The 15519-nt window shown below is 34.6% G+C and overlaps 1 protein-coding gene across 4 annotated transcripts in view; it reads left to right on the top strand.

Annotated features, from left to right (window-relative positions):
* The window catches only part of LOC149085381 (atrial natriuretic peptide-converting enzyme-like), a 261184-nt gene that overhangs the window by 184285 nt on the left and 61380 nt on the right, over positions 1-15519 (top strand). For all 4 annotated transcript variants that reach the window (XM_089233369.1, XM_089233370.1, XM_089233372.1 and 1 more), the window contains one exon: positions 13728-13936. In XM_089233369.1, coding sequence (XP_089089495.1) covers positions 13728-13936 — 209 coding nt within the window. The remainder of the gene's footprint in view (positions 1-13727; positions 13937-15519) is intronic.

A 15519-nucleotide genomic window follows, 5' to 3' on the forward strand; every position in this document is an offset into this window, starting at 1 on the left:
CTCTTCAGCATCTGTTCTTTCATCTTATTTTTCTTCTCTACAATGGTTTCTGGTGAAATTGAAAATGCTAACTTTTTTGTTTTTGAGTCTGCAGTTATATTTTTCATTCTTTTCTGAGCTATCGTAGCTGGTTATTGCTCATTTAGCAGTATTGCAAGTAACACGAAATCTTGGATATATGGGAGAAAATTCTACTTGGAATTACTCTGCGCATCATTCCGGAAATAGTGGTTTCTCATAAGAAGTGAAAAGGTGGCTTCGTGAAATATATAAAGCAAAAGTCTGGAACATTAACGGCTATAACCTCACTTCTTTTATCGCCCCTTGGATAACGCATGACTTGGCACGATTTCTATTTTTGTGACCAACCATGGTTCACGGTGGATACGAATGGCAAGAAAGATAAGAAGTCCGAGCATAATCACGACCTACCATAAAATTAATAGCTGTACTTATCGCAATTTTTTACTGCAAAATAAATCTTGGCGACTACGTTTTTTTGTAATTTTTTTCGTTACAACGTACATTGTTCCAGGCTTTAGCTGGACAGTCATTGCAATACAAACCGTTATTCGGCATTTTAAGATAATTTGTCCGTAAAAAGTACTCCGTTTAGTCGTGACAAAAAAATAACATACACACTTTTTATATCAATTCGATGAATACCAACGTATCGCCCTAGTAACAGTTGACAGTCCTCTAATAGAGGAGCGAACTCCATTCGTGTTTCCCAAAAACGAATGGTCACTTTTTCAATGACAACAATATAACAATCTTGCGACAGATCAAAACCTATTTAAACATTGATTTGAATCAAAATGAAAACCAATGCATTCAACAACTAAACCTTCATTTTTTCAGGCATCGAACCTCTTGTATTTTAAACATAGGGTGTCCGAGCTAAAGTTATCCAAAAGCAACGGCTTATAGTGAATAGTACAGTATATAGAGCCACACCACCTATAAATTCAAGTTGCATTAAACAGGGCAACTCTTCAAGTTTATTTGCAGGTTAATAAAGTTTAATCATTTATATACTGAAGGTACTTTAAAACACCAGATTAGATCATTTGTTTTGAACTAACTAATTGTTTCAAAAACATTTTTTTTTTGTCTTTAGAACTGAAATGACCTACCAAATAATTTACGTGATAACTATTTATTATTATCATTACACTTTATGCTTTTATTTTAATTTATTATCATTTTCTTCTTATTCTACTTTTCATAATGTTGGGTATAAAGGGTTAATGTGAGCACTTAAGTGGCTTCACACACATCCAAACGGTACTCGATCTCTTTTCAAATGTTTAATAGAACTTGGTGTTACTAAATCAATTGCTGCATACGCTAACATTGTCCTCATTTTCAAATTATTCTGAAAGCTTCACACTCACTTCGTACGCGGCGTTTAAGATTCGTCACTGATTTAAATTCCTCTAGCCCCACGGTTCTCAACCGGTGCTCCGTGTGCACTTTCTAGGGGCTCCGCGGACGCTCGAGGAAAATATAAAAAGACGGTAAATTTGAAAAAAAAAATAATTATAAATATTTTTAAATAATAAAAATAAATCAGTAAATTTAAGGCATACATAAAAAAATGGGCTTAAGGGGCTCCGCCATAGAAATTATTTACCAGAAAAGGTTCCGAGTCAAAAAAACGTTGAGAACCTCTGCTCTAGCCCATTCAACGTTGTAAACATGTTGTAACGTTCACATGCTGCTGCTGCTACTACTAATAATAATAATAAATCACATGTGCTCCTCGAAAGCATTCTTCTGAGAAACTTCTAACGAATTGGTACATATCGGAATGTCTCGTGCATGTTTTGTACCATCGTCAAGTGTTTGTTTCTTTGAAATACCTTTCATGTGATCCAGAACTGCTGCCATCTTTTTTTCAAATTCACAAGCAAAAAATTCAGCGCTTTATTTAGCCTGCATCACGTACTATACGTGAATTTTAAAATGTTGTTATCCTGATTGCTCTCTGTAGAGAGTGTTCTTTTTTTTTTTTTCAAATGGCTCGCATTTGCACCTGGATGTTGGAAAGCGACAGAAAACCAACGTCAGCCGATCACGGCCTCTTCATCTGGTAGCCAGTGTGATTGCTGCGAAAAACGTTGCAAAGTATCTATCGACAGTGTGAATGCGCAAACTTGGCAGAAAACTTGGAACTATCCCTATCGATGGCGCAGCACTTTTCATAAGCATGTGTAGTTCTCTCAATATAAGTCATTGCATAAAAATGATGTCACTCTCCGCTATCCACACAAAGGTTTCACCATCTGGCTGATGCGAAGATAAATCCAGGAAAGAAAGAAAATTCAACTGCCCTTGCGAGGAGTCGAACCCACGTCCTCTCACTTACCGGATGAACGCGATATCCCACCACGCTACAAGTGCCACGAACCTCAATCGCTTCTTAGAGTTCGTGTGCGCTGAACAGGACCGTACATGGACGGTCAGACCCAACTCAGGCTAAAGCTCACAATTTCTGATACTTCCACCAAATGGCGACTTATCGGGAATGAATTTTCATGAACTTGGATGTTTTTTTCGTGAATTCATCTTCTCATCAGCCAGCTGTTGAAACCTACGTATGGATAACGGTGAATGACATCATCCTTGGATAATTCGCCATTTGGTGACAGTGTCAGCAAGTTTGGTCTGAACGTCCATGTACGGTCCCGTTAAGCTCACGCGAGATCTAAGGACAGAACAAGGGTTGTTGCTCTTATAGCGTAGTGGTTCGGCGCACTCATCCGGTAAGTGAGAGAACAAAAGTTCGATTCCCCAAAAAGGCAGTTGAATTTTCTTTCTTTCCTGAATTCATTCTTACATCAGCCTTAATTTGGCAACCTTTCGCTCGGACACCCCTATATTCGAGTTCGACACTTACATAGAACCACACGAATTTCTTCATAACTTTTGCTTGAACAATTTTCCTCAAAACAACCTCAAGAAAAAAAAATTCAATCAAGTTATAAACAGCTCGGCTACATTGTTGGTTTTATTACACGGTTTCACTCCCAAACGTTAGAATTTTTATTTGTTTCATTTTATTTGGAAAATGTCCACCTACGCGATTTTTCAGACAATGAAGAGGTTTTTATGTACTTGTTGTTCCCGTTTGTGTATTTTCTTAAATCTGAAATGTTACCACAGAATAAGAAAAACACGAACTCTCTCTATATATACATGATTCCGTTTGCCGTTCAAATCCTCATCAAATATGTTAAGTGGGCGTAATGGGAAAGACATTCGAACTCTTTCTCGAATTACAAACTTTCGAACCAGTTCTTGCACATGAAATGAGAAGACGTTGTAATGTAAGGGATCGTGGAATTCGATCTACTTTGAAAACGAATTCCAAATAAAAAACCCGCTCACATATATACGTATAGGTTCTTGCTGTCTCCATCCTGGAAAAGGATTGTTTCTCGAAACAAAGGATTTTTCTTTTTTTTTCACTTTTCCTTTGATCTTCTGAAAGATAGTTCCTGGACTTTTTACTTTTTTATATTTCCTTTTGAGATGATCATTTTTAAAGGGGGGAAAAGCAAATCTCTTAAATTATTTCCTTTCGTTTGGAAGCACCATTTTTCATCGTGTTCTTTAAACGACTGGAAACGGCCTTTTTCTTTTCATGTCACATGTGGAATTTTTTTTTTTCTTTTGTTTTGTACGAGTAGTAACTTTTCCTCATTAGTTATGAAACTATTTGTCTTTCTCGAATTTTAAAGATCGACTTTAAAAGTCTTCCTCAGTAGCAAAATATCTATTGTGTGACAAATTTAAATGTAATTCATTTGAGTCAACGGTGGCTTATATTGATTTAGACGCTGTCAAGTACCGAGATCGACTTTTACAGCTCTTTCCGAGGACTTCATGATTTTTCTTCCTTTCTTTTTTCTGCATAGTTCACTTTCTTTTATACCATATTTTACGGTATAAAAAGTTACTAAACAAACATTTTGAACTCCGTCTTTAAACAGAAACTCGCTCAATTTGTTGGTTAAACTTAATTATTCATTCTCTAATGGCAAATATCAGACAAAGTATCATTTTGTTAAAAGCTAATGAAATTTAGACCCCCCCGACTTATGCAAAATCGGGGTGAAGCGATTTTTTGTGAAACATTAACAATCTTTTGATTCAAGCGTTTTTATTCACGAGATTTTTGCTGAGGTGGATGCGATTATGATTTGATGTCCCGGTAAGAATTATCCAGTGGATCAGAACACCTTGTGTAAAGAAAGTTTATGAGAGGTGAAAAGATGAAAACTTTGCCTTTGATTTAGAAATGAATTCTCAAGATTTGGGTGACCACAGTGTTAGAGAAGTCGAACAATTATGTACGTGAAGAGTCTGTTTCAGTAGCAAAACATCTAACGTGTGACAGATTTAAATGTAATTCATTTGAGTTAACGGTAGCTTATGTTGATTCGGACGTTGTTTAGTACCGAGATCGATTTTTGCAGCTCTTTTCGATATTTTTCTGATATTTTTTTTAATAATTGTGAATTATCATGAATTGTAAAACAATGTTTTGCGCCACCAATTCTGAAATCATTTCCTTCAATTATTTTAAAATTATTTCTCATTTATTATAAAATTATTTCTCATGTATTCTAAAATTATTTCTCTCAGTTAAATGTTTTGTAAAAAGAATTTTGAAATTACTTCTTTCACTAATTCCGGGGAAAACATTTTTTTAGGCTTTTTTCATATTTCTATAAATTCTTTAGCTATACAAGCCCATCCAGGGAAGGGGGGGGGGAGGCACTACAAAAATACTGCGAGAGAATAGTTGAAGTTTAATTGCATGCTTCTAAGAGAAATTTTTCAGATTATATTGAAAGAGGAGGCTCTCCTCAACTCTATCAAAATTGAGATGAGGAGAATCGAGTTTTACCTCCACATCCATGTTAAAAAGTCCTCGTCGAAAATTTTATATAGACCATACATGCTCAGCCCATGGCCCGCGAGCCAAATGTCGCCCTCAGAGCCACCTGACGTGGAACGTGACCTCAAACTAAATTTTGTAAAAATGAACTAAGCCGCACACATAACCAGGTTCCTTAAGCGACCCGCGGCATATTTCTAGACAACTTAAATAACCCACGGCTCATTTACAAGTCAATTGAGTGACCTCGTTGACAGGACCTCTAGAGTCATTAAGTGATCTCTAGATCACTTAAGTTAGTGTCTTGCGACACATTTCCAAATCACTCAAGTCAATGTTTCCCAACCTGTGTAAGAGGTTCGTGATATCGTTTTTATTTACTGCCATTGCATGAATCCCGCATTATGTGCTGTGAAATTGATTTGTTTTTTTTTTCTGATATGGAAATTATAAAAAAACAATGCGCATTTCAAATTTTATGGGCATCAAAATTTTCCTTCTGACGCTACAGGGGGTCCACGGAGCATTGACCCCTTCACCACGAGGTGTCAGCGGTGCACTTACGTTTACTATGAGGGGTCCGTGACATCAAAAAGGTCGCGAAACACTGATTTAAGTGACCAGCGGGACATTCCCAGACCACTTAAACGTCTCCTAACTTTTAACATGGTAAAAAACTTTCTTATGTAGTAATCCACAGATTTATTTATCCACTGATTTATTTACATTACACTGATTATTACATTATTGCACATTTTTACCACATATGTTTGATTGTGTGTGTACTATTCTATGCCAGTACAAGATTTTTCATATCTGCAAAACCTAATTTTTTGCAAATTTTCAAAAAAATGCAATAAAAACAGCTTGTACAGCATGAAATAAATGTAATTGAATAAAAAATAATTTAAAACAAAGAAAACTGTCCAATTCAGAAAATGATGAAAAAGATTGAGATTTTATCGACTCAATGTTATTCAAAATTATATATATATAAATTCTATTTTAAAAAACTTATAACCCAAGTTTTTTTGTTATTTTATGAACTGAACGGTTTCCTTTATTTTGACTCAATTTCTGTTTTTCAATTTCATTAATGTCATGTTATTTTATCATGAGCGCAAGAGCTGTTTTTGATACGTCTTTTGAAATTGAAAAAAATTGAATAATACAGATAGGTAAAATCTTGTACTGACATAGGATAGCATACGCAAGTAAATATATGTGGTAAAAATTTGAAATAAAACAATGGAAATAATATTTTTAATAAGATTTCCATAAGAAAGTTTTTTTACCATGATAAAAGGTAGGTGACCCCCTTAAGTGGTCCGCGGCACATTTACAAATCATTTATGTGGCCCGCAAGAGACACGTTGTCAAAACATTGAGGACTGGCCCGCACACATCAAAAGATTTAGCACCCCTGGTATAGACAAATAATAAGGGCAAAAATATTTTCCGTCAGAAAACAATGTTCGTCAACTGCATATAATTAACAGGAAAGAAACAGTTTACTTCTCGTGTTCAAGACAGTATGCAAACGAGGAACGGGAACAGCGATTGTCGTTAAGTTGGCTGAATAGTTTCGGTCTCCACCACTCGTTAGACACGCACTTGAACCTCCGACCATAATATTTCATGCGCCGCTAGCCAAGAACTTCAGATGGCAGTAATTGGAAAAGCGGGCCAACTGCTGAGTTGTCGAAGCTTCTTTTTAGTGGAGCGTCTTTTCTCATGGTTATTCGATCCTGAGTACCATTAGTACAGTTTTCTCTTCTCTCTCTTCTTTTTATATACATATATATTCTTCTTTGTTCGTGTTTCTTTGCAAGAAATGGAGAAAGGATTGAGAAGAAAAATGAGGTTACGGTGTACATCTCTCCCATTCCTTTCCCTTTGCCATCCACCATACACCATTGGAATGAGTTGAGCAAGAAAGAGCTCGCCAACAACAACAAAAAATAAAATAAAATAAAAAATAGAATAAAAGAATAGAATTCTCCCATTTTCCTCCATTACCCACACCCTCTGGTTCTCTTTGATTTCGCTTTTTCTTGTTTTTTAATATTTATTTTCTTGTCTGTTTCTTGTGCTTCTTATATTTGGGTTCATAGAGTAACTGTCCATTCGGAAAAGAGTAAGTCAAGGAAAGAGTCAGAAAGTCTCTGTCGGGGTTCATTCGCCGATGAACGGTGATGTTTATTAAAACTGATAGCCGACACCAATTTTTATTATTTTCGAGATGAGCTTCGATACTTAAAAGAAAATGTTCCGGTGATTTCACATCCAATGCTAATCATAAAATATATACTGGGTAAAAACCCAAATCCGTTTCACCTCAAATAACTCGTAAACCGTTGATTACAAAACCATACTTTCAATTGGAAAAAGTATACAGGGTGTCCTGTAAGTGCTGATGAGGACTTTATATCATCAACCGTCAGTCTCGAAAAATGCTCGAAAGGCGTTCAAAAATAACCCTGTACTAGTTTCCAGAGTGAGAATACAGTGTGTCACAAAATAAAAGATCTAAATTTTTATACGTCCCCCCTTGTCCTCCAACTTCCACTTAGAAAGTTGTTGCCCTGTCTCTTCTGATTTGTTTTAATCCGATCGAAAACCGGAGAAAAGTTGTGAAATAACAGCAAAAACTAACTACAACGCTCCTTTCCTTCATTCATGCTGTCCTTTCCAAATTTTTCTACGATTTTTGCTGGTTTCGCAGTAAAAATATGCGCTATGGCCGAAGTTAAAATTCATTGACCTTGAAAATTTATTCATTTGCATATTTTGTATAAAGGAATTTGCATGCGAAATTTCGAGATCATCGAATTATTTATTAGGGTTGCTTCGTTTTTTTGTTGTTTTTTTTTTGCAAAAGAGTGCACCTACTTTTTTTTTATGCGCGGTTAAACCTCAATTTTTTTCGTTGAAAGAAAATTATGTTAACACATTCTATAATATAGTAGAAAAATATTTAGAATATGATAATATCGTAATATCTCGTGTCGTGGATATAAATCTGAAAATCAAAATCTGTGATACCGATAAAGATCGTATTTATCCATCAAAGAAAAGATGTTTTTTCTAGCGTCACGTATTTGATTTTTTCCCCGGTATTCTAAATATTTCTTTGAAGAACATTTTAAAAAATATGCATCAAAATTTAGTTTGTATTTTTTTTCAGATTGAAATTGACTATTCCACGGCATAAAGCGCTGAATCGAAATAGATCACGCCAAAGCTGATCGGTGTGATCCTCGTTTTTATATAACAACAAATACATATTTATACTTCAAAATACCGATTTTTCGCCTTTGTAGTAGCAGCAGAAGCAGAATTGAAAGCCTTATTATGGCTATTCTATCCCATCACCTGCATCAAAGTGCACGTTAGTATTGTCAGGCAAGCAAAAGGTGACTAGTTAAAAATATCTGAAAGTTTTTTTTTAACTTCGTTTTTTCTTCTCAAGTTGAGTGTGAGCTTAGTGTTTTTCTTCGAGAATGACAAACATATCTAAGGATTCGTGACCGTAAAAAGTAACCTCGTTTCGCTTTGAACAAAGGCCATTTTCCTGCTCTTTCGTGTCGCTGAGCGGCTTTTGATGGCCATCAACGCGTGCCTATTCTTTTGTTAAACCTGTGTTTTGAATTAAACAATATTGCTCAGCACTTTTTTTATCTATTGTACACTATATATTCCATTGCATTAAAAATGCACATCCAGCTTCTCCTTGAACAAGCCATACATTTTCTCTTTATTGTTATATCACACGTTAAGTCAAATCACAAACTCGTTGTATATTGTCAAAATATAATTGGAACTTATCAAGATAACCGGAACACGTCTACAGCCCAAGTAAACCTCAGAAAGATGTGATTAGCCATTAAGATTTTGACACCTGCCATGGATAAATCAGATTCAATGCTAAATAATCATTGCTAGTGGCCGTAGCTGTATTATATGACATGTACTGCTTTTTCCTTGCCTTAAGCAAATTTTGTTTTCATTAGATGAGTTATTTAATGTAAGTTGAATAATTTTCGTAGTCTCTGAAAAGGAAAATGTACGGGGAATTTCAGAAACAACGCCCTAACTTTGAAATGACACAGCTTGAAAACAGGAACATATAGGAACATGAAACAGGTGGTACGTTGATATGTATAGGCCTGGAAATTTTAAATACGCTGGTTTGCAAGATTAATTACAATTCTAACTAATAGGTGACACTATGGTGATTTTTATTTCACGACATCTTTTCTTTTCTTTTTTTTTCTGTGGGTCATTTGAAGGTCACTATTTACAGCAAGAGTCCTCAAACGCTGTATCAGCTTGACGGTTCGCCCGAGAGGCGTGCACATCCACTGCAGAAAAGTGGCTTTGAACTCCAGTCTTCACTTCTGTCATGTCCTTGCTAGACAAGGCAACCATTTCGAAACCATTGTAATGTGATTTGACCGATGTTTGCGAAATTGTAATTAGACATTGCACTGAAATTGTGGTGTCATCTATTAGAAAAGTTATGACTAATTTTGTGAACCGGCTTATTTGGAATTCCAGACTTCATTAAACGAACTACTCGTTTTTTCTTTCTATCTATCATTGTTTAGAAATTGTCATTTCAAAGTTAGAGTCCTTTCTGAAACACCCTGTATCTTCCACCATGTTGATTACTATCGTCACTTAACTAAAAATGTTTCAGGATCATTTGATCGATATAATTGCTAGAATGATTCTCGAGATCTCAAAGTCGTGAAAGTATTTTCATAGAAGTTGCATACGGGGGAATCGGGAATAAGGTGAAGAATATTTGGCTCCCGGAAAAAGTTTTAGGTTATTTAAACAGTGTATGCAGTCTAATTATAGTTTGAGACAAGACCAATTAACCAAATTTTTATCATCTTTTAACTCACCTTTTCCATTTCATTGCATAAATAACGCTATTCTTTCTAAAGGCGCAATTCCCCGTAGTGGATATATCTCGCTCGTTCAGATGAAAACTCAACTTGACACCAAAGAGTTGTCTGAAGCTCTAATTCCCACCGATAATTAGCCAGAAATATTATAAATATTGCAAGATAATAAAAATGAACTGTTGTCTCCTATACGGATAGTTAATACTCAGTAATTAACTTCGATTTTATCTCTGTACGGCTCGAGAGAAGCACGAGACGGATTTCATGACATATTGTTGTATGTGTAATAATTTTATTTTTGTATCGGAAAAATATATTTCCAGTAAACTGATCATTTTCCGGAAATTTTTTTAAATTAATACTCCTCGTATATACAGGGACTCCTGTAAGTACTAACGTGGCCTTTATCTCATCAACCGTTCGTCGTAGAGGTGTGATTTCAATTTGAAAAATGTTTAAAATGTATTCAGAAATCGCCCTGTGCCAGTTTTGCCACAAAATGCAGTTGTGTCACAAAATAAAAAAAAATTAAATTTTTATACGCACACCGTGTCCTGCAAAACCCAATTAGAAAGTTAATGTCCTCTCCCTGGCCAAAAAAGACTTTTTACGTTTCTAACTGCAATATTCTCTGAGATATTTGAATTCGAAAATCGAAGAAAAGTTGGGAAAACAGCATGAATGAGGGAAAGCAGCGTTAGTTTATGCTGCTCTTTCCCATATTTTCTCCGATTTTTGAATTCAAAAATAACTCAGTGAATATTGCACTTACAAGCGAGGAACTTTTTTTTGTTGGCCTGAGAAGAGACGGGGCAACAACTTTCCACACGGGTTTTTTAGTTCGTATAAAAATTTAGCTTTTTTTTATTTTGTGGCGCACTATGTTTTCACTCTCAAAACTGATACAGAGGGATTTTGAGCATCTTCTAAATTGAAACCTTGTTCATCTATGACAAACGGTTGATGAGATGAAGGCCGCATTAGGACTTACAGGACACCGTGTGTATTAGATTCGAAACGATGTCTTGATTTTTTGGCTTTTTTTGAGATTTTCATTGTTTTGCGAAATGGTTCGAAGAAAATGTGATAAGAATTTGACAATGTTCATAAAAATAATTTTTGTCATTTAATTTTTGAATTAAATAATAAACATAATTCGTTTTCTTATATTTAATAAAACCGAAAACATAGTGATAATCAACATCTCGATAAAACAAAAAAGCCTCATGGAATTATTGTGAACGAGGCATAATAGCAATATAAGCTCAAAAAACTACAAGGGGAAAAACATATATACTCCAATAAACCTTTTTTCATTAATTATTATTTTTATGGAAATTTTCCATCATATAATTCGTTTTATTTACTAACAGTTTTGGGTATTCGATGCAAAAACGTCTGAACATAATTCATGCAGTACTTTTTATAATGTTACAGTCTATTTTGTGTTTGGAAAAAAATCTGAACTTTTACCAAAAAAACTCGAATGTTTCAATAATTTCTCGGAATATTTCTTGGGAAATTTTTACGCTGATTCCACAAAGAGACATTGTCTTTTTATTGCATTTCATTGTATATTTGCAGCTTATTCGAACTCACATTTTCGAATACTTTTTTGATACGCCGATATCATAAATAGCAAACAATACCGGGGTGAAAATTCAGAATATTTTATGCACCGAAAATGTTTTGATAGACATCACAAATATTACATTTTTTGAATGAAAAATGATTTCATATCTCGAGATATTTACAATTTGAATGACTGATTATATCTATATCCGAAACCACGTGTCATATTATGCAAATTATCTACCCTATATACTGTACTTGCATCCATTTTAAACTATTAGAACGCCTTTAGTAGCCAGGAGCAAGATCCCATTTCGTGAGCTGAGATGTCGAATTTCACGCTTGAAAAAGTCATCCGAGCTGCATATGAGGTTTTGGAAACGAAATAACTTGGATGGTGGAGCAAGCAGAGAGAGAGAGAGAGAGAGTAAAAAAAAGAAAAAATCTCGTCTCTTGAAGTAGTAACGGCAACCCCATCTTATTTCGTGTTTTCTAGTTTTCTGCAAATATTGAAGAAGATGGATAAATGAATGTTTTCGCGTGTTTGTCAGCACAAAATTCGATCGTTTGTCACCCGTCAGAATTTTTATTAAGATAATGCGTCTCCAAGATATTAGACAGGATCTTGGCAGAAGGAATAAAGCAAACGCTACATATATAATAAGCAAGCGTGGCTTCGAAGACCAAATTGACAAACGTCAAAAAATGACCATGGTTACAACTGAAATAAATCAAAGAAGAAACAAAAAAAATGTAATTTTTTTCTACACAAAAACAAATATTTCTGATTAATTATTTTTGCGGGAAAAAACAGTAAAAACGTAGTAAAAATTTATTATTTTGTACTCTTCTACAAAATTGATCAATGGTTGCATACGACTATGTTATGAAAGTTTCTCGGCCTGCATCTAGTCAAGTTTTCATTCTCTGTTTTATTTGAGTACTTGTGGTAATTTAAAGTAGCTACCCCTTTCTTTTTAACCCTCGTACCATCCTATACATACGTTAATGATTGTTGGTATTTTGAAGTACTGTATAAAGGCTGTATAACTACTTTACGATTACCAGATTACAGCACAAGAGTGGGACAACTAGTTTTTTAAATATGAACTAGTTAGATGTTTCGCCCGTTCATTGCTTACACTTTTGTGTGATGCAGTAAAACACTGCTTTCCACAAAATGTTCCGTAATAAATTTATAAAACAAATTATGGTTTTTTTGTAATAAAATATTCATTATTATGTATTATTCAACATATTTGAATTGATATTTTTTTTATTGTAAGAGTATAGTGCTAACGAGATTTTAAAGTACTAGGTTAATTAGCTCGTTGTGTTCTAAGTAGTTTTTTGGTGTATATGTTATTGGCTTATTAAGGGATCATTTTGGTATGGTAAAAAGCTGTCGCTTTTATGTAGAAATATTATTAAAAATATTATTCTTCATTGATTTATTTCAAATTCTTACCACATACATTTCATTGTGTAGGGCAGTATATACCGTAGTCTATAGTATAGAGGGCATATCCTATGTGCAAGTACAAAATTTACGTATCTCCAATACTTACTTTTTTAAAAATTTTCAAAAAAATGCATTAAAAACAGCTTGCGTGCATGATAAAATTGTATGAATTTAATGTAATTGAATAAAAAATTATTCAAAACAAAGAAAACTTCAGTTCATAAAATGATGAAACAGATAGAGATTTTTTTAACGTCTCAATTTTATTCAAAATCAAATTTTAAATTTAAAAATATTATGACCCAAGTATTTATGAATGATCTCAAATCTTTTTCTTCGTTCTGTGAACTGAACAGTTTGCTTTATTTTGAATCAGCTTTCATCCAATTTCATTAATGTCGTTATTTTATCGAGTGCGCAAGCTGCTTTCAGTGCGGTTTTTTTTTGAAAATTTGTATAAATTTTTGTGCTGACATAGGATAGCATACTCAATCAAATATATGTGGTAGAAATTTGAAATAAAGCAACGTATATATATATAATATACTCAATAATTTCCACATAAGAAAATTTCTTATCATATTAAAAGGTAGGAGATCCCCTTAATTAGAACTGAAATTACCTATGAAAAAATTTACATATGATACTTATTTTAATTTTTCATAATGGGGGTAGATAAAGGGTTAATTTTTTCTTTATCGTTGAAACATTTCTTAGTATGAACAGTAATGTGCTTGTTTTCTGAGTATTTGTTCGATTTTAAAATTAAGCACGAAAAAAATTCGTGAAAACTTTCTAAGAATTCATTTGTGTAACATTGAAAGAGATCTGTTGAGTTGTTTTTAATACAGGATAATTTTCCTTGCAGAGGTCTGAGTATGGACGCCCTACAGCAGCGTTCTGTGCCTTTCAGCACCATTAATAACAGCAGCAGCTGCGGAACTCCTAGCGAAAGTGGTGACAGCCATGAGATCAAATTCACGCATAAAGAAGGCTGCACTCCAACAGCTTGTGCATGCGTCATCTTGGCCATCATTTTCGTTTCTCTTGGGGCGGCGGCTGGAGTATACTTTGGCTGTAAGTACGATATCACGTTTTATCAAAACTCTACGTCAGCAAGCCAGTCAACATATTCTAGAATTTTCTTCAAACACGTTTTTGTGTGTCCAAAAACTTGCATATATATATATAAAAATGAACAAAAAAATTTTACTGTTCGAGTGTTATTTAATTACAGTGCGAACTCGCTACACCGATATTCACTCGATCCCTCTACAACGATATTTTTTTCGAATCTTGTTTGGAATTGCCTATAGCCTAATGTTAAACTCCTCCCGATACAACGAAATCTTTTACTACGATAAATCCCTCCATATTGGTATTTTTTAAGAGATTTTGAAACCACTTCTATATGATATTTCTTTATATGTTTCTCTAAATTCACTACGAGCATTTACACAGCATTTACGAGATATTTCACCCCAAACCTGAGAATTTGTATTTTGGCAATTACGAGAGATCTCGTCTACTTAAAACCTCCTCTTATTTTGGCGATGACGAGCCCGGAGACTATGTACGTTAGGTTTTTTTTCACTCGAGCATGTTTTTCATTCCCCCTAACCTGTCAGATCAACTACAAGAAATCCGTGGACTGGTTAAGAACCCCTGATCCACTACGACATTTTTTCTTCATCCATAGAGTATCATTATATCGGGATCTCCCTGTATACATCTTGTATTTTTCACACGTTTTACAACTAAGCAAATGTAAACTTATTTATTCTATAGTCAGTCTAGTGGGTAGAGCAGGGGTGGCCAACCATTTTCCAAGTCGTGTCACAATGAAGGTTATTTTCAGTGCACGGGCCATTCTATGAATTTTAACGCGCAGACCATGCGTTCCGTTTTAAAGGACACGAGCTTCTCTCCGTTCTTGCAAAATAATGTTCGGCTGTCCTCTTATTTTATGAAAAATGTTTGGTTTGTCACTTTTGAGATATAAATTCTTTTTATTTTAGAATCATAAATTCGATTATCGCAATCCAGATTGTGTATGTATGTTTTTCTGTATAATTCCATCTTACCTACACCATGTTGAGCATAGCAACGGAACCTGAGGACTTGGGGTGCTTGCCCCTCCCAATGAACTTTTTAAGAAGGCTTAGTCCCTCCTCCCCCAAAAAAAATGTATTATAAAATGCAACCATGTCCCGCATTAGACGATCCTGAAAATACACATGAGACGTCCAGCAATTATGCCCTAAGATGAAAACCAAACAAAGACTTATTGAATAGAAAGTTCTCACATAATTATTATTTTAAGATCGCCTACCATACTAAATATAGGTTTGGCGGACTACATGACCATAATTCATAAGAAAAGAATTGCTTCAAAGTTGGGTAGAATTTCTTCGTTTGAAAAATATAATATATATAATTTGTTTAATTTTTGAAAAGCTATCGCGTGCCACTCCTGATACCATGACGTGCCACGGGTTGGACGCCCCTAGGTTAAAGCATTGACCTCCAACATGATACATCTGAATTGGAATCCCACCTTGTATGGCAGCATTCACTCATTCGGAATCGGTATTAAATTGTAGATCGTGATGAGTCGTGGTGAGATAAAAAATCAACCAATGAGCTACTCAAATATCATT

The sequence above is a fragment of the Pholcus phalangioides genome, unplaced genomic scaffold (assembly GCF_987345545.1).
Source record: "Pholcus phalangioides strain wild (caught in Gottingen) unplaced genomic scaffold, Ppha-v1.0 ptg000007l_1, whole genome shotgun sequence".
Lineage (NCBI taxonomy): Eukaryota > Metazoa > Arthropoda > Arachnida > Araneae > Pholcidae > Pholcus > Pholcus phalangioides.